Source organism: Callithrix jacchus, chromosome 14, assembly GCF_049354715.1.
Source record: "Callithrix jacchus isolate 240 chromosome 14, calJac240_pri, whole genome shotgun sequence".
NCBI classification, from domain to species: Eukaryota; Metazoa; Chordata; class Mammalia; order Primates; family Cebidae; genus Callithrix; species Callithrix jacchus.
In genome coordinates, this window is record NC_133515.1 from 74,629,570 (window position 1) to 74,657,337 (window position 27,768).

The 27,768-nt window shown below is 39.5% G+C and overlaps 1 protein-coding gene across 18 annotated transcripts in view; it reads left to right on the forward strand.

Annotated features, from left to right (window-relative positions):
* The window catches only part of SLC8A1 (solute carrier family 8 member A1), a 404,614-nt gene that overhangs the window by 225,284 nt on the left and 151,562 nt on the right, over nt 1–27,768 (forward strand). Inside the window, exon 1 of one of the 18 annotated variants that reach the window (XM_078349443.1) lies at nt 279–27,663. The exons of the other annotated variants lie outside the window; for them this stretch is intronic. Within the exon in view, the coding sequence (XP_078205569.1) occupies nt 27,608–27,663 (56 nt within the window). The 5' untranslated portion in view covers nt 279–27,607. Of the gene's footprint in view, nt 1–278; nt 27,664–27,768 lie in introns of those variants that run through there. 18 annotated transcript variants of the gene reach the window in all.

A 27,768-nucleotide genomic window follows, 5' to 3' on the forward strand; every position in this document is an offset into this window, starting at 1 on the left:
ATTTTTATTTTAACAGAGTGGACCAGTTTTCTGAAATCATGTTATAACCTCAGTAGCTTCTAAATTGTCTTGGAATCTAGTAGAATAGTTAACAAAGTAAAATTTGTGGCTTGATAAATAATAAATGCGTTTTTAAGAATAAGTTGTGGTGAACTGATAAAAATCGAAGGACCTTTAATAAGTGAGGATCATTTGGGCATTAGCACAGGCTATCTCTATACAAACAAATAAATGATAAGGCCAACTCCAGGGTCTTCAAGATTGACTGGGAGTCAGGGGTATGGGATGGGAAGGGTGTCTGCATCTGATTGGGCTTATATTGGTTCAGAGATGAACTTCCCTTTGCAGCCCACATTTGGATACTTTTAATAGCTGTTCTCTGTTACTGGGCAGGATTGAACACAGAGAAGATCATGACCGTCTTTAAAATTCCTGGCAATTAATTTTGGCAAGAATGAAATTCCACCCTAGCCCCAAAAGCTATGTCATCTTTTTATTTCAGCACTAGATTGAACGGAGCAAAGGCGCATGTGAAAATGAAACTGATGCGTCTCACCTAGCATTGCAGCTAATGGAAAGGAAATCTCTTGAGAGCGAAGTCTATTTTTTTATTTTGAATCTTGGGTAATAATAAAGTCAGCAGCCTGTATATGCCTGAGTACATAAACATACATAGGCAAACTTTCAAACTAGACATACTTTGCATCAGTAAGATGGATGCTCAATGTCTTGGGTAATACAGAGATATGGAATAGACAGTCTTTACCCTCTGCTGAGTGTGAAAAGATCCTTTGTTGAGTAACTGTAACAACCATTTTGTTTATTGTGTTTTGTGTTTGGGATGAGCCAGCTGAATTCTGGAGTTCACCCCAGATCAGAAATTATTCCTTATTACGAATTCCGTCTTAAGGATTTCGAGAATGTTTTTCTTTGAGATTTAGTTAAATTTCCTAGCATGCCTCTGAATGAGATCAGAAACATAAATATCCTAGAAGAAGAAAAATCAGAAAAAGTGGCATTTTACTGCATTTTATTATTTTTTTGTTGGAAGAAGAGAGCTAAAGTTGATATACCAGCATCAGTCATAAAAGGTACACTCTTGCCTGGGGGAGCTGTACAGAAGGGATAGAAGCCAGGAGCTAATCCGCTGTTATCATACTGTCTTAGAAGAATAAGCAGATTCCCGTGACCAACCAACTTTGAGAATTAGATTAGGGTAAATCCAGGAAGGCTTTATTCCACCCAAAATTCAAGTGAAGACAAAGTCTCAAAAAGCCCCAGGATGAAGAATCACTTCCTGAGAATCAGGGAACATTTACCTTTATTAACCATCATGAGCTGATTCCGGCTTACAAAAGTTCCCCTGAAAATGGGTGTTGAAATAATCACTGCTCTCTGCTCTACTTCCTTAAAAAGAAATCAGTTTTAAACGATGGGTCTTCACTCTTTCCAGGCATTCCCAGCTCCATAAACTTAAAGCTTTTCTTTGTAAGTTGCCTGAAGGGAGCAGGTTTGAAATCAAACTCTTTCTCTGTGAGACTTGCCAGGGCCCCAGGCGGCGCTGGGGAAGGGTAGCTCCCTTTGCAGCCTGACTTTCACCAGTGCAAGTTGGGACTCAAGTCCTGAGACAGCTCACAAGCCCTGGCTGATTTAACTTGCCACTTTGTAGCTATTCTTGGCACACAGCCTGCATAGAGTTGGCCTATGAGACTTTTCTCTGTTTATAGCACCTTTCAACTCGGGGACTGAGAATGCTGACCAACACTGTTGCTTTTTTTGTTCTTATTGCCCTTTCCAGAAACTATGTAAAATGGAAAACAGTTCCTATTTCTCTCATTCCAGCTGTGCCATCTGAGAGCAAATTTCTCAGCCTCCCCCTACCTTTTTTTTTTTTTTACATGACCACAAAAATGTCTAAGGAATGAAATTCTTTGTAAAGCTAAAAGACTTTATTCTGCCCCATCCCTGATTAACTCTGTTTATTAATGAATGTTATCATGGGTGCTTTGGTGAAGTATGTTTCACAGGTGATTCTTGTGAAATCTTACTGTCATTCATTTGTTCATTCCATCAAAACCGTTCAGGCATGTTCTAAGTGCAAGACAAATGGGAGGGGCAAAGATGGATCAGCCTGCTTCTAGGAGGCTGCAGTCCACCAAGAAAGATGAGTAATATTCATTCTATTCATGCTAACAGAGGTACAGACAACATGCTGAGTTACTGCATAAGAAGATTGATTAATTCTATTTGAGAAAACTGGAAATAATGTTCATCCATTTCTGCTTTTGCACAAAACATTCTTCCTGCCTAGAGCACCTTTGCCTGGCTATTATTACAGGTCTTCAAAGACTCCATTCAGATGTCACCTCTTCTTAGGAGCCTTTTCTGAAACTGTTGACTGTTGGTCAGGATTCATTTTCTCTTTTTACTTCACTTCTGTATTTATATTTATGACATCATTGTTGATGTGTGACCTCTTTGCTAAAGTGTAAGACCCCAGAAGTCAGGAATTCAATCTTTTATTTCAGCATTCCCAGTGTCTGAATGTCACTCTGCTTTCAAGGAAAATGATGAATAAATGAATTAGTTAATTTAGCATGATAGTATTGCAATTGTGTGTTTATCAGAGTTTTATGATTGAAGGCAAATGTGATATTTGTGTATTTCGACCACCCGTGTTTTACCTCAAGAAAGAATAGTTACCTTAAAAGGGAATACATATTTCCATCTACTCATGTGAAAAATTAACTGTGTGGCTTTTCAGTAAATGGACTTTTGTTACTTTTCCATTAGGACAGATGTTTTATCCTGTGACAGAATGGTGAAATTAAATTTGAGGACTTTTAAGGAAGAGAAAATAACCTGTTTGTGTGTGTGTGTGTGTGTGTGTGTGTGTGTGTGTGTGTGTCTGTTTCCTGAGGTTTTATCATTAAATTCTTTTATAATGGCAGACATTTATATTTTAGAGTCATATTTAAGTCAGGTTTGCACTATCAATATTCATGTCTGTTTTTGCAATCCAGAGATAATCTTTAAAAGCAGCAATCTATCTAAAAGGCTAGGGTTTAAAGTTCTTTTTATTTTCATCAAACTCCTTAATATGATATTCAGTGTTCTCCATAGCTTGCAATTCACAAATGCTGCATCTACATGATCTACTAATACAGATGCAATTGTATATTCAATTTTAAAGATCAGAATGGAAAAGAGGCAGGGAATAACTTAGGGAACAATTTTTAAAAGTTTAGTACATAAAGAAACAAAATGTAGGAGAGCTGAAGACTAAATAACAAATGCACAATAGGAAACTGGTAAGCTAGAGATTTTCAGTGAAACGTGCATGCTGGGGACATGTTAGAGCTCACCTCCCCCTAAAACAACAGAATGTACCAACTTTTCAACCCAGTAACAGATTTTGCTTTGCATGCCAGTGTACTTTACAAGGCTGATGTCATGACTTCTTCCCCTAAAAGAAGGACAGAAGTAGGATTTCCAGAGTACGCTTGGGAAGATAAATGCCATACCCTATCAAACATGGAATCAGATATAGCACCTCCAAAATTATGTCCCTATACAATAAAAGTTGGTTAGTTTGCTTTAATGGGTCTTGCTTTGTTCTTGACAACAGTTAGGAGTTGTTCCAATATGTTTCAGATGTCACAATGCCCAAAATTGATATTATTCTAATCACTTCTCTTTATACTAAAGATCCTAGTTTAAGGAAATTTTCCTCAGTGTCTGGCACCTGTTTTTGTATTCAAGAGCCATTTTCTGTTTTACCAGCATTTGAATAAATCACTTGTTTCAAAAACCTGTATTATAGATTATTGCTAAGTTGTCCAAGTGCCCTGTGCCTGCTTGAATGCTATGAGGCTACAATGTAGTATAAGGGAGCCAGAAAATTGCTGGTTGAAGGCAAAGCTGTCTAAAGTGGAAGTGATATTAAGATCAGACCCGGGAGGATCAGATCAGGTCTCCATAGTCTTGGGCACAAAGAGACAACAGCTGTAAACTGCTCATGAATAGCTATGTACCACACATTTCAAAATGTCTTCATCAATGGGAAAACAGTTTTGATTCTTAAAATTACAGACTGGAATTATGGTTTTGGCCTTGTAAAATAATCAAGCTGTCACATCTTAAAAATCTGAGATCAAATTTAAAATTCCATGGCTCTGGAATAACCATTAAGACCCAAGGTAACTAATATTTAAGCATCTGAGCTTTGAAGACAAGTCAAAAAATTTTAGAGTAAATTATTACCAAATAATTTTTAAAAACCTTTTATTAAAGGAATATTGATTTAAACTTTACATGTTTTTAAAGAGTTTGAATGTCAAGTGGGAGTTTCTGTTTTCTTATTGGGGCACTAGTAGAAGAATAAGAGCAAGATAGGCAAAAAGAAAAGTGAGAAGAAGTGTCATCTTGTCCTAAGTCCACATACCCCATCATTGTGCCTCATAAGAGAAAATGAAGGAGAGATCAGAATGCCCTTAGCCTCCAGCACTTACTCTCACACTGAGGTATGTTGCTTTGCCCACATTTGGCATTAGATCCTTTTATTTGCACAAGTGAATGAACAATATGCAAAGTTCCTCTGTTCTCCCTTTGTCATTTTGTGATGCTTTTTTTTTTTTTGAGACGAAGCACTATCTCAGCTCACTGTAACCTCAACTTCCACTTCTCAGGTTCAAGTAATTCTCCTGTCTCAGCCTCCTGAGTAACTGGGACTGCAGGCATGTGCCACCATGTCCAGCCAATTTTTGTATATTTAGTAGACAGGGGGTTTCACCATGTTGACCAGGATGGTGTCTATCTCTTGACCTTGTGAACTGCCTGCCTCAAACTCCCAGAGTGCTGGGATTACAGGTGTGAGCCACCGCACCCAGACTTTTTTGAGAGATACAGGTAAATAAATTATAGAGTTAATGGCTGCAAAAATAACCATTGCATATTAAAAGGATAAAAACCAGTGATGTGATAAACAGGATTATAAAAACAAAAAATTGTTCAGTCACTTCAGGAAATACTGAGATAACTATAGATTACCTGGTCAAATCCTAGTTCTATCATGTAGACTTACATAAGTCATTTTGCCTTGGTTTCTCTCTATATAAAATGGGGATAATAACAAATTTATGTTTTGAAGTTGGTGTTACAATTAAATATATTTTAGCTGTAATGTTTTTATGTCCTTAGAACAGTGTCCTGCACATAATAAGCGACCATATATTACAACTATATATATATAGTTGTTTTATATATATATAGTTGTTCTATATATATATATGTTTATTGTTGTTCTTAGTTTTTGGTTTATTTATATAGTAAAATGATGAGTATTATTGATTTTATTCTAATCATTATTTGTTGAGTGTTTATGACATTTCAGATGCTGTGCTAAGTACTTTGCACAGCATCTGAATTTTTATTTTTTCTTGAGAGAGTCTCACTCTGTTGCCCAAGCTGGAGTGCTGTTGTGCTATCTCAGCTCACTGAAGCCTCTGCCTCCTGGGTTCAAGAGAAGACATTCTCCTACCTCAGCCTCCTGAGTAGCTGGGATTACAGGCACCCACCACTACACCTGACTAGTTTTTATATTTTTAATGGAGACAGCATTTCATGAGGTTGACCAGGCTAGTCTCGAACTCCTGGCCTCAAGTGATCTTCCCACCTTGACCTCCCAGAGTGTTAGGATTACAGGCATGCCCAACCCTAGCTCTATTTTGAAAATGAAAAAAACTGAGGCATAAAGAGGGCAAGTAACTTGTCAGAGTGACAAACTGACAACGCAAGTGGTAGAGCCATACCATGTAAATATGTGTTATTGTTTTTATAAGTGTAAACCATATATTATGAATTTTATTATAGTAACTTTCTCTTCCTCTATTCTTGCACCTTGTATTGTAATATTAATGCATCAGGATTCCATCACTGTTTTTAATTTACATATGGCACTTTTTTTCGATGAATATCTTTAGGCTAATGCATAAAGTCTTGTTGTCCTTCTATTTAGGCTTTCTAACCTTGGTCATTTGACACGGGCCTCTCTAAGTTGAACTATCACAAAAGGTGAAGTTTTTTCCACAAAATTCTCATAGAATGTAAGTTGGGCCTTATCAGCGTCCACAACAAATATCAATCATTTTGGCCATGGATAATGTCAAGTCTAGATTTTTTAAAGTAGAGGAATAAAGAATTATTGCAACCTAAAATAAAAATGTCTAATAAAATAACACCCTCTTTAAAATGTATTTTGAAAGACTAAAGAAGTGATAGTTTCCTGAAACTATAAACACACCAAATAACTCCAAGAAGGAAGAGTACTGCCCTTCACCACAGCCTCCCTGAATATTTATGTCGTCCACTTTGCTGGCCTTGATATGAATAGAAGTCACTCAATTGCTTTGATATATAAGTCTCTGTCCTTTAAAACTGTAGTTTCTGTGAAGAAGGAATAAGCTACTTTTCTTTTGTTGGCTAGAGAATAATGCATTAGGAATAGACATTCTCTGAAATGAGAAAAATATGCCAAATCTATTTAACATCCTTTGGGGCTTGCTGGTTGTTCTCGTTAAGTCTGTGAGATGTGAATGGTAACATAATCTCAGTGCTTGCTTCCTCAGTCAGTCACCACACACTTCAACAATACTTCCCTTATAAAGACATTTCATTAAGGAACATGTGGCTACCAAGAGAAGCCAGTGGAGATCAGGCAGCATATCTGAAGGTCCTCTGTCTTGTCTTCCTGCCCTGGCTTTGTAACTGGGGGAAGAAGGAGAAGGCAAAATAGCTGGTCATTAGCTCTCATACTCAGTTTCCCAAATGATTGCCCAGTTTGCCAGTCTTCCCAAAAGTTTTCCAAATATGCCAAACAGGCAACATTTAGATAGAACAGTAGATTTCACACATTTGTGTTTTACAAGTAGCTGTATACCACTTTTTGAAAGTTAGAATATAAACATCTTTGGTGCTTAGTCGACTCTAATTACAGACTACTCAGGAACTGTGGCAAATGAATTGTTCAGGGAGACTATATAAAGTCTCTGGGTACAGGGATCCTACGTGAGGGAGAGTCAGCCCTCACACCTTGAATAGGAAACCATCATGCCCCTCTTCACCCTCAACATCTATCCAGCCTGACCTCCAGAGCATTCAAACTCAAAAGTCATTGCTGCCTCGTGTTCTGCCTCTTTACAGTATTTTTCAGTTTACAAAGCACCTTTCACATAATTATGCCATGTGATGCTCACAACAGCTCTGCCAGCTAGACAGGACTAGGATCATTATCTTCATTTTAAAACCAGGGAAACTCAGACTACAGAGGCCTATGTGTTACTCAAGCTCACGTAAAGGCCAGGTAAAGGAAAAAAGTCATCAGACCCAGCCCTGTCAGCTTTCAATCCAGCATTCCTCCTGGACAGCCTGCTAATGGGATGAGAGCAGGCTCCACCCTAAGCACCACACAGTATGTTGCTCTTTGCTTTTAGGGAGGAACCTCAGAATTGATCTTCATAGGTATAGTAGTTTGTTTGCAAAAACTAATATACTTGTTTAAGGCTCAAGTGACACTTGTAGCTAACAGCTAACTCTTTGGATCTTTAACATAACACAGTTCTCTCCTTTGGTCAGATAATAACAATTAGAGTCTCACGGCCTCTCTGTCCTATAGGTGCCTGACGGTCATAATTAGTTACTTACCTGCAGTGGTATGTACAGATTCCTCAGTCATCTGTCTTACTTCTGTTATGTCTCCCATAATAATAAAAACTGCTTCAATACAGCTTCAATTCAATTATAAAATGTGAGCATATAATTGCATTCACTTCAAATTAAATAAGAAAGTTTAACCATGTCAATTATTTTAATACTAATGTTAATTAGCTTTGTGTTTTAAATAAAAATGCTTTAAATTGGATGCACTTTTGCAGTAAATAAATTAATTTATATTTTCCTAGTCTACCTACTGCTGGTAGGAAATGGTCAGTCTGTGCCATTATCATTTTGTGTCTATATATAGCTTCAGTTTAATATAAAGGGTAAACAAAGTGAGTGATGCACAACACAACTTCAATCTTTGTCTGTTTACTCAGAGACCTTCTGATAAACCGCCTCCATTTGTAACAGCCAGATTACATGTAGGAGAACTTGGAAATTTTAGAAATGTTTACTGTTCTTTCACTTTGGGGGGATATAACTTCTTGTCATTTCTATTTACTGAAGAGGCCATGTAGAATTTTTATTTACTATCAGCATTAAATAAATTTTCTAAAGAAAACAACAATCCCCATTTCTGGGTTTTCTGTAGCATAAATGGAAGCCTGTTGATATGCCTGTATCATTATCTGATCTTCTGCAAAATGTCTACTAATGAGCATTTAGATCAAAAGAGTTGCATAAGTACACACAGGCATATCCCCATCCTATACCCAAGTGTTAAACAGTTTCTCTGATGCTCATTTTTCCAGAGACAGCTCCATTCCATGGCTTCTTATCTGGTATTCCTGGAAAATTTTAGATATTTTTCATTTCCATTGCCCTTCAGTATGGGGCTGGACAGCCTAGTTTTGCTGTTACTGGATTATTTTTAATTCCAGAAATTGTGTTTATTTACACAATATGCAAGTTCGGATTACTCAGTCCAGTTATGTGGGGCTACAAATGTGGTAAGATGCTGTGCCCAGGTTTCCTTGTTACAAATCTAGTATGCAAATGTGATCATGGAGAATAAACAGCTAGAAAGTAACAGTGCCCAGTCTGTTCTGTCCACAAGAGCTGTGCCACATCTTCTTGTGGCCCTCTGACTCCAGACTCTTCAGTCAAGGAAATGAGCAAATATGATGAAATGATCTAAAAGCAGTATTCGATGCCTTCTCTATAAGGGGACAGACAGGCTGCAGCTGGGGCTGTTAGAAAGGGCACAGTCCCCTGCATGAGCACTGACAGGCAGCAACCTTGGGAGACAGAGCCCCCCAGTGAAGTGGCACCACCTCTCTGTGCCTTGTTGGGTCAAGACAGAGGCTGACAACACATCTCAAATAAAATGAAAATAAAAAAAGGGACTAATTGAATTAACTATGTTTTCCTGCTTCCTCCTTCTCCTCTTTATTGTGCAAGTGCCCCTTAGCGGGCGCCTTATCAGGAATGTCACTCCATCGGAGGCATCAAACCAGAGAGAGAATAAAATCAAACTGACCTAGAATTGCTGCAGTGTCATTTAACAACCTTATTTAGTGAATTGCTGATTAATGGGCCTCACTTTTAAAGTGTGGAGAGGTATGAGTTTCAGTTTTAAAAGCCCTATTATATCTAATAAATAGCATCTAATCTTGGACATCCTATAAACTACTTTAGGGCTTTCCATACTGCTTGTCCTTCAAATAAAGCTCCTTGCATCAAGCTTTTTTCTCCCAAGCGAATGAGCAGCACTAGGACATGTGCACCTTGTGTAGCGTCTTCTTGACTCATTCATTTGTAGGAAACATCTTCTTAGACTTTGCAATTTATTAAGAGTATTTGGAGTGTGTGCATGTCCCCATATGCAGCCCAAACTGACTTTGCATAACACATCTCGTCATGTACCAGGCCATGTGTCACTGCTCCAAATCATATTTGCCATAGTCTGTGGCAGCAGAGTGAGCTCAAGGCTGAAATTAGCTCATGCTAATTTAGAAGCATTTATATAGCATCTCTTCTTTAAGTACAACATAGCATTACAAGAACAGTGTTGAACAAGAAGTGAAAAATGTTAAAAGGGCATTGCCTGATGCACTGCCAGCTCAGCCCGCCTGGGAGCTAGAACTATCTGCTTGTTGTGACTTGGTTAGTGCTGAGCTCGTGGGACCTTCTCAACAGATATGGCAGAGTCTGCACAGGAACAGTGACCTGACCCGCTCCTCACAGCACAGGCTCTGCAGTGTTAGCTCCGTCTATGGACACCTAGATTGCTGACATCTTTTGTTTACCTAAGGAGCTTCTGTCACTATGCTAAGGGGCTTTTATCTTGTTCTGCAAATGATTTTGTGTGAAAAGAGAGGAGGTCTGTGGGGTAGGAGGGAGAGAGTAGTGGAGTGTGAGTAGAACCTTTGTCCCTCCTTATCTTCCTTCACATAATGGCCACCAGCAAAAGAACCCTCCCAAACTGATCATGTTCTTGTTTCAGGGACTGGGATTTATGACGGATCTAGCTTAAGTTCTCAATCAGCATGTGTTGAGTAGATGAAAGAATAAATGAATAAGGACAAAGGAGACACATGAGATGGAACTGGGAATTAAAAAATAAATTTTGATAGCCATGTGTGGTAGCCCATGCCTGTAATTCCAGCACTTTGGGAGGCCGTGGCAGGCAGACCACCTGAGGTTGGGAGTTTAAGAGCAGCCTGACCAACATGGAGTAAACTTTGTCTCTGCTAAAAATACAAAAAATTAGCTAAGTGTGGTGGCGCATGCCTGTAATCCCAGCTACTGGGAAGGCTGAGGCAGGAGTATCGCTTGAACCTGGGAGGCAGAGGTTGTGGTGAGCCGAGATTGCACCATTACACTCCAACCTGGGCAACAAGAGTGAAACTCCATCTCAGTTAATTAACTTTGGCCAGGTACAGTGGCTCATACTTGTAAGCTCAGCACTTTGGGAGACTGAGGTAGGAGGAAACATTTGTGATCAGGAATTCCAGGCCAGCCCGGGCAACATAGTGAGACCCCATCTCTATAAATAATACCAAAAAAAATAGCCAAGCATGATAGTTTCATGCCTATAGTTTCAGCTACTTGGGAAGCTGAAGTGGGAGGATTGCTTCAGCCCAGGAGTTCAAGGCTGCAGTGAGCTATGATGGTGCCACTGCCCAGCCTGGGCAACAGAGTGAGACCTTGACTCTGAAATAAATAAATAAATAAAATAATAAAAATAAACTTTGGTCATCAGTAAAAGTTGACCCTGGAAAGGAAAATGAGTCAATCCATGGGACACTTGGGAAAGTAGGGCAGACCATGTCAGTGTTTTCACTGTTAATATCACAGTGTCTTTCACATAACAGGGGTTCATCAAATATGCATTGAATTTATTCATTCATTATTTGAATACCTACAATGTGCAAGTCACTGTTCTTGGCTCCCAGGGAGTTCCTTGCCCTCAGGAAACTTTTCTTCTGCATTCTAGTAGCAACGAGTAGCAACGACAAATAATCAACGTGGAAAATAGGCCAACAAATCAATGTATAATGTAATGTCAGGTCATGGTAAGGAATGTGAAAAATAGGTTTAGTGAGGGGGCAGAGAGTGAAAGAAAGGATTGGTATTTTAGTGAGCGTGGTCAGAGAAATTCTTGGAGGAGGTGGTATATCATCTGGCCCTGGAAAGAAGGGAAGAAATAAACCGTGCAAAGATCTGGGGTCAACCCTCCCATGCAGAGGGAGAAACAGGAGCCAAGACACAAGCTGGCTTGGAGATTTTGAGAAACAGCAAGTGGGCGTGTGGCTGGAGCCTGGTAACACCTGGGAGAGGAGCAGGAAGGGAGGTCAGAGAGGAGTCATGGGCCAGCCCATGTCATGCTCTGTCAGCCATGATGAGGGGACTTGGGGTCTTGTTCTAAGTGTGACAGAAAGCCATTAAAGTGTTTTGAACCTGGGAGTGGCATACTATGACTGTGTTTTTAAGGATAACACTGGCTACTGTGTGAAAAATAAGCCTGGGGAGGAGCAGTTTAGTATATGGGGCCATAGGGGACCAGTGAAGAGGAATAGTGGCATAGGAGAGAGGACACAGGCCAGGATGACCATGGTGGCAGTAAAGGTGATAAAATGAAAGAGGACTTTTAAAAACTAGCCAGAATTTCATCAAAAGTCCTGGAAAGACAGCTCCAGCCTGAAGCCTCACTCCCTCCTGCTGCCAGCTTCTTATCTCAGATCTTTTGAGTCTCTGGAAACCTCCCTCCTTACCACCTCTTACCACTCGTGGTAGGCAGAATAATGCCCCCCAACCCCCCCACCAAGATGTTCACATTCTAATTTCCAGAGCCTGGGAATCTTACCTGACTTGGCGAAGGGGACTTTTAAGGTAGGATTAAGTTAAGGTCCTTGAGATGAGGAGGTTGTTCTGGATTGTTTAGTGGGTCCAATCTAATCACATGGGTCCTTAAAAGCAGAGTACTTTTCCTGGGTAGAGTCAGAGGGAGATGCAACTATGGAAGGACTGTTAGAGAGATGCAACGGTGCTGGCTTTGAAGACAGAGCAAAGGGCCAAAGGCCAGGGAATGCGGGTGACCTCTAGAAGGTAGAAAAGGCAAGGAAACAGATTCTCCTCTAGGTTGTGCAGAAAGGAACACAGCCCTGTCAGCACCTCGGTGTTAGCCTAGTGAGACCTGTGTCATACTTTTGACCTACAAACTATAAGATAATAAATGTGCATTGTTTTTCACCAGCTGTGAACATTTGTTACGGCAATATTAGAAAAGGAATATATCCTCCCATACCATCCTCCTTGGTAGTGCTACTGGCACTACTGTGGATCTGAAGCTAGGGCTGGAAGGTCCCTGATCCTATGATGGAGCGATTGAAAGGATCCTGGCATAAAAACCTGGACTCTTGAATTGTCTCATAGACACAGGGGTAGTCACTCTGCGGCTTTACACCCCTCCTCATGCTTCAGGGATAGCACAGCTTACATGAGAGCTAGCTTGGGGACCCAACAACCATTTATCATAAGAATTTTGTATAGTTGCCTACGCTAAGGATTTTGATTATCTTAATTAAGGAGCTGTCAGGATCTCAGACATACCAAATAGCAAATAGTGCAAGGTCTGCCATTCACCCTGCATGCCACATGCCTTGGGGTACTTTAGTTCTCCGCCTTTCCCTGCCTTTCTGCTTACTTTGTACTATAAAAAAAGCAAAAGTAAAGTGATCCATGAGAAAGGCAACACAGGGATAGGGAGTAACTAGGTGAAATGCTGCTAAGCACAGTAACCACTTCCATGTGGACCCTTCATGCTCCATGAGGATCGTTGGCTTCCCCCTCCAAGACTTGATCAAGATTCAAATCCAGATTAAGTCTGATAAATCCTCTTATTGCTTTAAGATTCATCATGTAGTCCTATAATTTCTATAATAAAGACAAAAACCTGGATTGATGGATGAAATAAAGTTCTTAGTCTATAATAGAGTTGATTTCTGAAAACCTTAGGAACACTCAATACTTTTTCACACCAGATTGTCTGACTCTTTCAGGTCTCATAGACCCATCATTCTTGTGGTTTTCATAGAAGCCTGAGTGCCTGTAAAACCCTTGGACATCAGGAGTTCATATCTGGAGTCTTTATGTTCTTGCAATTGTGTTCCTTGATTTCATGCTGCTCTCCAAACTGCAAGTGAGGTTACTCTGGGTAGAAATGTGTTATTTTGAGAGGTTAATAGCTTTTAACAAGTTTATTCCACACTTTGTTTTTTGCGGGATAATTTGTTTTATGCGTTTTCTTGTGATTGAAACTTTTTTTCTTTTTTTTCCCTTAAATGTTGGACTTTCTCTGACCTCTCTTAGTTCTTGGGCTGTCACTTGCTGAGAGAGCCAGGAGGGCAGGAACCCTTTCAGGACTTTGGAGTTTGCTGATACAATGGAATAATCCCCAGAAAGTAGCCTACCAACTGTGACCTATTTTCTGCCCTTATACATGTACATAGGAATCCAGATGGTTTGATTAAATATAGCCTCTCCTGATTCTAAAGGGAACACTTTTCAGCATGGAGTATAGAGAATTATCCACATGATTCCTATTAACATTAATTGGGGGGAGGGGGTACAAAGGCATGCCCCATAGTCTGAGCTGCAAATTACCACCAGTGCTTAGTACAGGGACATTTCTTCCATGTATAGACCATCTGGCTCCTAGTATTATCCAAGTGCATGAAGACTAGTATTATCCAAGTGTATGAAAACTGTTAGAGGCAACTACCTAGTTCAATGCTTCTCAAACTTTACTTCGCATTAGAACCACCTAGTGAACTGTTGAAAACGGAGATTCCTGGGGCAGTTTTCAGGAATTTTACTTTAGTGAACATGGTACAGGGACCAGGAATCTTCACCGTTAGCATGCATTCTACATTTTTAATTGTGCTACACTCAAAGGGCACTGGAGAGGAAAGAATCACACAAACACATGTACACAATTGGATGGAATTGGAATTCTGGGTCTTCATTGTGAAAAAGTCACTTTATTTCTCATAATTTTTGATCACCTATTTTGAGAATTGTGTCAGCATCAGAGATTTCTTTTCAGGATTAAATGTGATGAAGTACCTACAATGACCATCATAATTCAACAATTGTGGTTTCCTTCTTCCTTTTATACTGTCCAAGAGATAAGCCCTCAACAGAAAAGGCTGGCTGTCAGCAAATCTCCCTCATGTCATCCTGCATACTCAATGAGGGAGGTACCCAGGGAAATATGTGGGAAGGGCCCTGGCTGTCAAAGAGAAAGGAATCTCTGCAAAACAGTTCCTGTGCACTGAATGCACACCTGAAACTCACTGAAGCTCTTTCTTCTATACTATCAGGCAAATAACATCTACCTTGTAGAATTATGAGGATTGAAAAATATGATTAGTGAAATACTTAGCACAACCCTCACCCCCATCATACTCTGTAGTAGGGGCTTAATAAGTGACAGAATCTGTCATTTTTTTCCATTCATTTATTCATTCATTCCACAAATAGTTACTGCATACCAGGCATGGCAATGGTTGCTGGCTTAGACAGTCAATACACATATTTCCCACTTTCACAAAGCTTACAACCGAGTTGAGGCAAACAAGCAATTAAATACTCTGTGTTGAGTAATGAGTGTCTTTCCCAGGACCGGCATTCTTAGAGGCAACTACAGGACTCAAGAAGAAGAAAAGCACATTACACAGAATAGTGGCATGATAGGAAAATATTAATTAAAAAAACGGTCACTTGTATGTGTTACAAGCTTGCTTACTAAGTATATGTTATTAACTTTCTAGGATATTGGCCCATATATTTTCCCAACACAGATCCCTTAATTCTGTTACTGATAAGGGTTATGACTGAAATTATCCAGAGACACAAGACTCATCCAGATTACTCAGGCCAGCAAGGATCCAGGATCTTGCTAATATATCAAGAAGCTCTTGTTACTTTGTTTTCTTGTTTTATATTCTAGTTAATGAAATTGTTTCACCATTAGTGTGGTACCAGTCCTCTTTTATTCCTACTCTATTTTAAACAACTTTGCCCACTCTTTTGCCCAAGAAACTTAATGAACTGGGCTTCACAAATTTGCTGATGAACCCCATATACAAACTACAAGCAAGGAAAGAAGGGAAAGCCCTCACCCCCTACATCCACTTCTATAGGACCTAACAAATAACCTATATTGACAAGATGTTTCATCCTCGGTCAAACCAGTCCAAGCTATTTCCTAATAAGCCAGTCATGCCTATTAGAGTACTACTTTTATTCACAACCCACTTGAGGGGTATGGCCATGTTTAATGACACAGAAAATAGTGGTCCATAGTCATCAGCCTACAGATTAACCAATATCGTTAGCCCAATACAGAGAAAGTGAGCAGTGATCCATGGAGGAGGATGACGTACGCAACGTGCATGTGAGTAGTCTCCAGTATGGAGTGGGTAACTGACCAATCAGGCTCTCCTGTTTCCTTGGGGAAATTTGTCCTAGAAAATGATGGGAGAGAAAATGGCAGGCACCATCATGCACCATTCTCCACAGCCCTCTGACATTCTCGTGTCCAGAAGCAATGGGCAGAGCTCATTCCCACGGTCTGAGAATAGTCCCTACTCTCTCTCCTTGGTATCCAAGGTCTTTACCCCAACCTTAACAATCACAAGATGCAATGGACATGAACCTGTTCTTATCAAATTATTGTAGGCCCTAAACTAGGGGTTTCAGAGTGATATAGCTGGTCATAAAAATGTGAACTTTACCCTAGTTGAGATGGTTCCTTACGTGTGATTGGACCTGTGGGGTTCAGGCTGGCAAGCTGGAGAATAGGAGGCCTGAGAATACAGCACTTCTGTAGTTTTAAAAGAAAGAAATGTCTACATATGGTGGCCCAGAAAAGGCATCCTTATAGCAATTTTTTTAAATGCACACATATTTCAACTTAAGTTGAAATAAGCTATGCGTACCAATTTCTAGAAAATTTTTAAACTCAGTCTTCTGGGGGAGCAAAAACCTAAGAATTCTACATTTTTTTATTCTCCCATTGTCGAAGTTAGTAGTTAGTATGATTTGGTAGAAGAATGGCTTCCCTTGGGAAATTAATGTGGCTCTTTTATGTTAAGTGGGTCAAACTGAATAGATTGGAAGCATTTGGCCTTGGAAGGTTTTCACAGTGGTTATTTCAGTGCATGTTCAGATCCTTAGCTGTTAGTAGATTTTTTTTTTCTTTTTGCCTGGAACTTCCTTTAGCAAATAATTGCATGCTATAGAAGTGTTGTGCTCTCAAATCTTGTTTCCAGTAATATATGAAGTAAGCCATGCTGTAAATAAAAATTAATCATTTTTCAACATCTAAGCAGCAGCTCCAAGTGCCACATGGGAAATGAATTACTGCCTTTGGTCCTGAACAACATCACATAAATCATTTAAAAATTGATTTTGTAGCTACAGAATTGCAGGTTTTTGATAAGGGCATCCCTCCATCCTGTGTAATCTCCAGGTCATGAAGCTATGGGAAATAAAGGGTTCTGCTAAATTAATGGATCTTTCTGATCTGTTTTATTATCTGCCCACCTCTATCCAGCTTTTTCGTTACCTTTCCATTGACCTTTGCTCAGAGAATTTTAAATTTTTTTCTAAGTCAAAGATAAGAGCAACAGAAAAGTCCGTTTTCTTCTGAAGTGAAAGGTATATTCACAGGGTGTTTTCTTACTAATAAGTGGTGTACTGTATGGTAATGCAAAAACATTGGCATTAATACCATAAGACCTAAGTTTGAATGCTCAATCTTCATAATCTTGGGAAAGTGAGAATAAGCTATGTTATACTGCAGTAATGAATGACTATAAATATTCCAGTGGCTTCAAATAACAAAGATATATTTCTTACTCATGCTGCATGCCCATCATCTACTCCACATGGTCCTTACTTCAGGATACAGGATCCTGGAAAAATCCTCCTTCTGAAGCATAATTCATTGTGACACAGTGAAGAGAAAATGACTTAAAGTCTTCCATCAAGAAGAACACATTCCTCTCTCACTTACATTTCATTAGCAAGTCATGGCCACATCTAACTTCAAGAGAAAGGTCAAGTGTACCCTCCCCTGTGCCCACAAACACCCTCTAAGCCTCAATTTTCTTACCTGCAAAATTATACAGTACTGCTCTCCTCTGGGTTTGGCTAAAATTAATGGTCATTAATGAAATGTGTGCCCTATCTATGTTGAATTACAGCTAGCACTGGGTTTCTATTATGTTATATATCATGCTAAGGATGCACTACATTATTTTGTATTCACAAGCAGGCCATCATTATTGCCATTTTATAGGTGGAGCTGGGGTTTGGAAAGGTTAGTGACTTCCTTATAAATCAGCCAGCAAAATGGTTTAAGTCACCCTCATCAACTGACTCCTCAGTCTATGCTTTTGACTCTGCTGTGTAGGTTTTATGAACTTTAAGTCATTCACTGAAGGACTGTTTACATTATGAAACCACTTTAGAGTTGGCATGGCCATGTCATGAAGTTATTTCAATGCTAAAATATTTTACCTTCTTGGGAATTACAGGAGGGCCATTTGCTAAGGACAGCGTTACTGAACTGATGCTTGGGTACCTCTGTGGCCACTTCATCCTGTGTTCCCACGTTTCTCCCCAAACTTAGCAAGTGGTTGAAAGAGGTGGGAGGAGAGCTAACTATGGTCAAAATTTTAGCGAGTCTCTCATGTAATATCTGTATCATTTGTTTAGGGCAAGCTGGCTTAGAATTGCTATTTTGGACTCCATGCCCACCAGTTCCAACCACATATGCATTACTAGAGCAAAAGCTCCTTGAACAACCTGTCACGTTCTGTCATGAATCAAGAACAGTTCCTAGTGCAATTAGGGACTCAAGAAATGTTTCCTGAATGAGTAAATGCATACTATTATGTTTTGTTTTTGTAAAAATACAGAGTTCATGTTTCTATATCATGGCTTCAAAAGGGTTTACTAACCAATAGATCAAATATACTAGAAATGTTAGAATTTTGTTCATTTGATATTCAAGTCAAATGTTGCTGGAATTTCCAATGAATCAAAGACTAGATTTGCCAGTGGATCTTATTCAATCCACCACTGGGTTTAGTTATGATAAAGGCTCAAAAAAATCTGTAGTAACCTCTCACCTGGAGAAGAATGAAAAGCATTGGTTTAAAGAGACAAACTACTTACTCATTGTTTCTTACATTAAACCAATAGCTGTGATAAGTACTGGCAATATCATAATGAAGAGAGAAAACATATTTCCTGTCTTCCAGGAGCTTAGAATTGTGGAGCAAGTATTACACAGGTCCTATACAAAGGAAGACAAAATTGTAAATTTTGATAAGAATAGTAGAAAAGTAATCTTCTCTTACTTACCCCAAATCCTTCCCATCATCATTTTCTCTTTCACTTAAAAAGACAGGAGAAGGGAAATGTTCACATGTGCTGAAAAACACAGTGCAAAGACTGTGAGTGGCATTGTTATGCAGAACTTACTCACACATTTTTCTCTTTAAATAATTCATTCACACCTGCAAGCAAATAGTAACATGGGATCTTTCTCCACTGAATGGCTGACATAAAGCTGCCTCATCTTTAGGATCTACCAGATCTCCCATCTGAAACTAACATTGCCTAAATATCTGAAAGAAGGAACTCAAGTCAGCCAAGAGAGACCTTGAGACTGAAGTGACCCAAAACAGCCTAAATTTTTCATCACATATTGTTTGAGATTTTCAGCCTCAGTAGAACTCCAGCAAAATCCCAATCGAGCGGTTTCTAATACATTCTGATAGATTGGTGCCCCTGCTTGGTACAAAAGAGAAACTTTTTAACCAAGAGGGAAAAATAACCAATAAATAGAATCTGAAAGGAGCTGAGAAATGATTGCCTCTGCAAGCACAAGCTGTTAGTGTGTGTGCAGAATACTGATGGCCTGGGCTTCTCCAGTTCCTAATGGAAGAGACTCCACAGGGACTTGTGAGTAATTGATCTCCACACATCCAGCAAGCATGCCCCTGACTGGCCTTCAGTTAGTGTGATAGACTGGCCTACCTTCCTACTACAAAAGATTCTCACAGTCAGGATTATTCAAAACACAACAAGGACCATTTTGACCTGGTTCCTTTGCTTCCATCATGCATTTAACATATTTAGATTGTAAAGAAAAACTTGTAAGAATCCTTCCATCTCTCTTCCTTCCTGTTCTTCACTCAACTCTATTCCCTGCTGTGGTTACATTGAGTAATTCTGCCCCTTTTAATTTGTGGATAGAAATAAGATGAAAAGTTCTTGAAAGGAGCTTAGAATTCTATGAAGTTTGCCACACATTCTTAGGTCTGACTATGAGAGGGAAAATTGCATGCCTCATTTTCTTCAGATATGTAAAATAAGTCACCTTGTTTTAGAGATTGTGGTTACATGTAGGAAATCTAAATTTAAAAAAAAATACACACAATTTCTTATTTTTGAAAGGAAAGGTCAGTAAGTCAGCAGACTCTGTCACAACTAGAGATGAAAGACACCCAAAGTATCATTTCCTCTTCTCTTTTCCTGGAAGCATGAATTCCTATTGCCTCTCCTCCAGTGACTGAGTATAACTGGCATTAATTTAAATGTCTTTGAACTTACTTAGTCATTCGCTTTGGCAAAGAGGAAATACTTAAAAGGAAGTTCACTTATTTTAGTTGTTATCAGTAAAGCTTTTGTTTCTGATCAGCCTAAGTCAATCAGAGTAGGTTGGAAACCCATGGGACAAAAAGGTGTTAAAAGTTGATTTGGGGAGGTTGATCAAGAAGCTGTTATTTGTCTTCAAAGTTGAGACCGCAGACCCGTCTTCTATAGGCTATGGATCTCTGTAGCTGATCTTGATTTTCAGTGAGATCTGGACAGTCCTTCCCTGGTTCCCTTTTGTGATTTGTCCTTGAGGAATACCTTGACAGAGTTAAATGAACAGGTTGTGAGAATAATTTACATTTGTCTATAATAAGGAACGAAAGAGAGAGAAAAAAGGAGGGGGATGATGGGAGAGAGAATCAAGCCTCTGTTCACTTTCTTGGACTAAGGAAATGAGTCACTGTTAATATGTAAATGTGTGAGGTTGCAATATATTTAAAGTTCAGGTATAAGTTGTTCACACTGTACTTAATATCAGCCAATCGAGTTCACGATCCACTTTCTTAGAAATGAAATGTAGAACACATACTATTTTGGTAAGAAAGATAGATGGTTGGGCTGGGTGCGGTGGCTCACGCCTGTAATCCCAGCACTTTGGGAGGCTGAGATAGGTGGATCAACATGGTGAAACCCCATCTCTACTAAAAATACAAAAAAAAAAAAATTAGCTGGGCATGGTGGCGCGCGCCTGTAATCCCAGCTACTTAGGAGGCTGAGGCAGGAGAATTGCCTGAACCCAGGAGGCGGAGGTTGTGGTGAGCTGAGATCGCGCCACTGCACTCCAGCCTGGGTAACAAGAGCGAAACTCCGTCTCAAAAAAAAAAAAAAAAAGAAAAAGAAAAAACGAAAGATAGATGGTTGAAAAATATCCTAAATGCCATGTAGTGAGAGGTCCCTGGGCTGTCAGCAGTAACCATGGGAGTATTGAGGGTCTTTGTAGAAACTAATAGAAGATGTATGGCCAAGGAAAAATTAGAGCGCATTTACTTGGTGTGCTAGCTCAAATTATTTGCCCAAGTTTTCACAAAAAGACTATTGTTTTAAAAAATCAAAATCAACCTAAGGAAAATAAAGATTTGCTATGTTGGCAACACTAATCTCCAAACCCTAAGAAAAGAGAATCCTGAAAAGAAAGGTTCTCTTTTGGTTATAAAGATTGAGAAGGGGTTAGCAGGGTGCGGTGGCACATGCTTGTAGTCCTAGCTGCTTGAAAGGCTGAGGCCAGAGGATTACTTGAGCCCGAGAGTTCAGGGTTGTGGTGAGCTTTGGTTGCATCACTGTGTTCCAGCCTGGGGAACAGAACGAGACCCTATTTATAAAAACTGAAAAAGAAAAAGATTGTGAAGAAAGGAATGGGAAAGAGCTCTGACAATGGGATAGAAAGAAATGGGATTGAAAGATATTACCTTTCAAATAAGGTAATATCTAGAGGGTAGGACGTCTACTGTTAAATGGATCTCTATGTTGGACAGGTATGGGAGGGGCTGTTGAAAACAGTGAAGACCCAAATGTTTAGGTCGCTCAGCAACCAAGTGTTTGTAATGGAAGGCTGCTTTATCTCCATGCTTGGAAGTGATCCAACTCAGAACATCAGCTAGGAATATCGCAGACAGGATTTCTCTCATTAGTTGAAAAGATTGATTCTATTACCTCCAGGGTGCATTTCAACTCTGAGCCATCCAGAAATCTACGTTAGAGACTGCCTATGGACTTTCTCCAAAGTTATAATAGTAACACTTCACACCTGTCTTCATTGGCTCAGCTTCTCTGAAGGGAGGTCTCTTTGTAATACATACCACAATTTGTAGTAATTCATCTATAGAACTATGCCAAACTCTAAAGAAACTGGATGAGAAAAGTATCGTTTTTATTTTTTTTCTTTATTGTTCCATTACAACCATTGGGGGATATCAACAGGAAGATTGTTTTGGAGTCTCACTCTGTTGCCTAGGCTCTGTAGTGCAGTGGCACAGTCTCAGCTCACTGCAACCTCTGCCTCCTAGGTTCAAGTGATTCTCCTGCTTCAGCCTTTCATGTAGCTAGGATTACAGGCACCTGCACGCCTGGCTAATTTTTGTATTTTTAGCAGAGATGGGGTTTCACCATGTTGGCCAGGCTGGACTCAAACTCCTGGCTTCAGGTGATCCACTGGCCTCTCAGATGCTCTCAGCCTCTCAAAATGCTGAGATTGCAGGTATGAGCCACCACACCTAGCCGGAAAGATTGATTTTATACCGAAAAGATCAAAGGCCTTACACTTTAGCCAAGTCCAGAACCCCACGCAGGGTCTTGGGTAGAGAGGGGAGAAGAAATGACAGGTATGAACCTTGGTACAGGACATCATATTTCAAGTCTCAGGGCCAATCTGGGAAGGAAATATAAATGTCAGTTACTTTCTTTCATTCCAATGTCTGAAGGTAAGTGCTTCCCACACGTTGAGAAGTACTTTTGTTCCTGCTCTTGGCATGCCAGCACTCACAGATAGTGGCTAGAACCCATCCCAGAGACATGCACATTTAATGAGAGAACAAATTGCTGAGCGCTACATCCAACCTTGGAGATGTCAGTCTGCAGGCAGTCAGGGAAGCCAAGGGTTGTAATTTGAACAAATGTCACTGTTCAGAGATTTTTCTTTATGTGCTTTTTCTATGATGATAAATCACAGGCCTGTGCAGGGGATAATAACAAAATGTTTGACAGCTTTTCTTACAATTGTTTGGCATTCTGTTTGCCTAATTATTGTCAGCATCACCCACGCTGGTATATTGTTGAAGAGAACGGTAGTGCCTGTCGGAGCAGGCACCCGCCATTCTCTTTTCCTCCTCACTCTACTGCTGTCGCTGTGATTACAATTTGGGTATTATCCATATTTGCTGCGGGAAAGGCTTTATTCATCTTGTGGTCCTGTGTCCATGTGGAGATATGGTTGTGCCATTCAACCAGATGGGAAGGCAGAGCAGAAAAAGGAGAATTTCATGAAGGTCAAATCAAGAAAAAGGACAATTTAGTTCAGTTAGGTCCTTTGGCACACTGAGGGGCATGCAGAGAAATCACTTGCTTTATGGGTTTGGATTGGGAAATTATCTATTTATGTAATCACACTGCTTTGAAAGGGAAGGGAATTAATTGCTTTAATTAACTCCAGTAAAGACTAGATTGTCACAAGGGGAGTGTTGATATAATGTGCTTTGAGTGATCTGATGTGCTCTTGGAAACAGTGGCTGGAAATAGTAGCTATCTCTGTAATTGTATCTCCTTTCTCTGGGACCTCACTGATGATGATCCTGCCATAAACTAGGCTGCCTACAGGGTCAAAAAAAAGAAGGAAAGGTCAAAAAATAAAGAAAAAGAGTGGTAAACAGCACATTTCCATAATTGCCATTGATTTTTTCAGGCGTTTCATTATCATGTCTTTGGTTTCCTCTGATTTGGGCCCATCTAATTTTCCACCAGTAGCTGATTGCAAGTGAAAGGGCATAGGAAGTATGCTTGTGTGTTAGGAGGGCACTGGAGTACACCAGTGAGCTAAGATCTTTTTATTTTTTTTTATTGTTATTTTCTTCTAATGAGCTAAGATCTGAAAATAATTTTCATCATGCATTTAGCTAAAGCCCAATTAAAAAGGTTGTAGTAGACTGTATATTTAGATTCAGGCTGAGAATTATGATATATAATAAATACATATGCATATTAGATATATGTATTTGTCATGATTATTCATTTTAATTTTATTTATTTCTTTACTTGATGGGTTCAGTCTTATAATTTGTCAGGTGAGACTGCAGAGACTTTTGAGACTGACTTGCTGATGGGCTCACCTGCTCTTCTAAAGGGAAGCAGCCTTTTCCCCTGGCAAGTTTCAGAAAAGGGAAGGCAGCCAGAGAGTGATGCAAAAGGCTGTCCCAGGTGGCAGATTAGAGAGATGCACTCAGTATCCCCAGCCCTGTGGATGCAGGAAGTACCCTTGGCCTCAGGCATCCTGCAGGCCTAAAGTGTGTTCTGGGGAAAGCCCAGTTCCAAATCTGATGATAGGCCTGCAGTCTTCTCTAAAGACTTTTTTTTTTTTTTTTTTTTTTTTTTGCCTGCCCTCCACTGCCTGGCTTAGCATTAAGAAATGCTGAGTGATTTAAAAAACAAAAAAGCAAATAAAGCTACTAAGCATTATTTATGGAACAATACCATGTTCAAAAGGGAATAAATAAGACAGAGGAAACAGGAATATTAAATGTGTCCAGTAGGAAGTTAGATAGAATCACTCCCATTATGGACCCATTGAAAAGAGGACTGATATTTACATTCCTTTTGGCATTTTTTGGTCATGTAAATGCATATGCATGTATATGTATTCATCATAATTATCATCCATTCTTGAATTCATGGAAGTATGTCTTGGCCAGTGAGCCTTAGTCTTAAAACACATTAGAGTAACCCCATCTCAAAAAGGAATTGTATATTCCACACCTCTCCTACCCTCTTCCACAGAGTGTGTGATGTGTCCTTAAGAGTGTGTTGACGTCATTCAGTTAGGAGTGGGAAGGACCAATATCACCGGATGTTCATTTTGGGAGTCAAGTGAAAATGCAGTGTGTCTTACAGTTTTAGGAATTTCTTACAAGATTATGCAGATATTACCAGGTCATAATCTCACTGTGGTTATCCATCCTGTGGCTTTTGTTAGATTTCTGAGTTCCCATACAGCACTAGGAACAGTCCCAGGGCCTGTCAGCGTTGCTCTTCTAGTTTGCAGACTGACATCTCTGTACCATGGCCCTAAATTTATTTCTGATACACATTTGAACACAAGGATGGTGCCAGAGAGCACCAAATGGAGTCCTTCCTTCCATCTTTTTGGTGCAAGTTTCTTGGGCTCAGGGTACATTTCCTTGACTAATTGACGTGAAAAGTATAGCATTTTGCTGACTTTTCTGCCACAAGCCTTGCCTCATAGATATGTTTGGGGGATACCATGATAGTCTGCTCTTAATGTAATTTGTCAACCAAGGCAAAGGAGATACCCTCAAAGTCTTTTCATTATTCTCTGAATTCTGCACGTATTTTCCACAGCAAAATTATGAGGTGCTAAAGCTGGAGGCCTTCACTGTGCAAATAAGAAAAAAAAAATGAACTCCAGAGAGGTGAAGCAACAGAACCAGTCTCATTATTGCAAGAAAAGAACCTGAAGCACTGAGGTTTCCTGACACTCGGTCCAGAACACGTTCCCCCTACTCCACGTCAGCCTCTTTTTGGTAGTGGAGATTTTCTCTGCACAAAATAGTTTAGAAGAAATATCATACATTTTCCCTTTGAATGTACATGGTGAGAGATAGTCCAATAGCTGGGTGGCATTGTGAGCTTAGAGGACCTCCCAGAAGCTGAGGATCTGTATCCCTTCCATGGGCTGCATCTCCAGCTGGTTTTCTGCCCACTCACAGCCTGCAAGTGTGCAGATGGCGAGGATATAATCATTTCCACCATGGGGGGTGGGGAGGGTTGGAGGGAGAAGAGACGCTGTTTCATTTAAGTTTATTTCAAATTCCTTGTTGTTTGTCTGGTTAACATTCTCTTACATTTGCAGACATTAACCAACAACTAGGAGGAAAAAATTCTTGTTTTAAGCACAAACATAGAGAAATGGCAACTAATAAAAGGTCTGTCATTTATGGAGAGGGAATGAAGGAGAAAGGAGAAAAAGCAGAGAATGAAGAGAGTCAAGGAAGAAATGAAGAAATGAATTAGAAACAGGCAAGACAGACAGAATGGAAGAGTCAATGACATGGCTCCATCCTATACGGTTTTTACAATTAATTAGTGCCTTGTACATCAGCCCAGTGTTCACTCTTTAATATAATTGCCTTCTCATCAACATATGCAAAATTACAATTGCACAGTATGAACTCTCAAAGGAAGATGTTAATATTGCCATAATGAGCCTGTCAGTCTTGTGAAAATGAACAGAAAGCAATATGATGGCAGAAGTTCATCTCCAGAGAGTTTGGTAGATCTGGATAATGTACCAGTTATTCAGATCAACTAGACAGCTTTAGAATGGCATTACCTTGGAGTGTGTGTCTTATAGGTTAAAACTCACAATTTTCTGAAGGAAAATTTGAAATAATAAAAGAGCGATTTTTAACCTGTTTCTTTAAGAAAATGATATTTTCAAGAGTTCAATAGAGTAACTCTTTACTGCTTAATTCAATATTCCAGCTCTGATCTCTGACACTGAGTTTTGCCTGCCTTCTTTTTTTGCTTTTTTTGGAGACGGAGACTCACTCTGCTGTCTCCCAGGCTGAAGTGCGGTGGTGCCATCTCGGTTCACTGCAACCTCTGTCTCCCAGGTTTAAGCAATCCTCCTCCCTCAGCGGTCAAAGTAGCTGAGATTATTGGTGCCCACCATCATGCCCAGCTAATTTTTTGTATTTTTAGCAGAGATGGGGTTTCACCTTGTTGGCCAGGCTGGTCTCAAACACCTGAGGTGATTTTTGGGAGCCTTGGCCTCCCAAATTGCTGGGATTACAGGCATGAGCCACCGTGCGCCACCATGCCTTCTTACAAAGTGTGGCATTCGTTTTTGACCCTTAACAACGTAAGGAAATTGCTTAAGACCTTAATCTCATTTCTACTTTTATCAATGACTTAGCAATTGTAATTAGCTTTTATTATTTTCTTCATTATTTTTTTATTGACATGTAATCATTATAAACATTTCTGGAGTACGTGTGATGTTTTGATACATGCATATAATGTGTAATGATCAAATCAGGATAATTAGAATATCCTTCATCTCAAACATTTACCATTTCTTTGTGTTGAGAACATTCAAAATTTTTCTTCTAGCTATTTTGAAATATAAAATCAGTCATTATTAACTGTAGTCACCCTATTGTGCTATCAAACACTAGAACTTACTTCTTCTAGTTAACTGTATTCTTGTACCATTAACCAATGTTTCTTTATCTGCCCTCCCACTATCCTTCTCAGCTTCTTTTAAATATCATTCTACTGTCTACCTCCATAAGATTAACTATTCATTTATTGCTTGTTTGCTCAACAATTAACAGACTTGTAATTATATTGCATATAAGGTTGTATAAAAACACAAACTTTTTCTCACAACTTTATAATAAGAGCATTTTTTGGTATTATATACTCTACACATTTTTGGGAACTGGGACTACTTGTATCTACACTGAATTTATTCATAATACCCCATGTATATTGAATGAATGAATGAAATTATTGACGGAGAAATAATTGCACTGTATATATGGTTGGATTAGATAAACGTCTAAAAGACTAGGGAGATGAAAGTCATTTGATACTTCCTGTGCATGTATTTACTTATTAAATGATGGCCTTCATTAGGGTGAGATTCAGCTGTTCACCCTCTCCTGCAACTTCCAGTCACTGGGAAGCACAGAACAAACCAGTTAAATGGCTGAATGAAAAGATCCCCTATAAGACTACCTTGCACAGCTTATGAAAATGCAGGGGTTAAAATATTATTAATAAAGGAATCGTGAGACAATGCAGAGCCCTTACAAGTTTATTTGCAGATAATTTACTAAGATGTGAGCCCTGGTCTGCCAGGTTTATCTCTTAGAGTCACAGATGGCCCTCTTTGGAATAAAGAGTCTTCCATTCTTGTTATTTCTCCCTCTCTGCCTGCCACCTTGTCCTGCTCTTCTGAGATGAAGCATGCCACACAACAATGAAGAGATTTTCCACATTAGCAGTATTGCCAGCCAGCCAGCCACTTCTCTTTGTGTAAGTCTGTTTACACAGTCTCCTTGGCAACATAAGGTAAAAGTTGATTTTTTTTTTTTTATATCTCTGACTAGCAGGTTTGGTTTTTCCCTTTGTCTGAAGCTT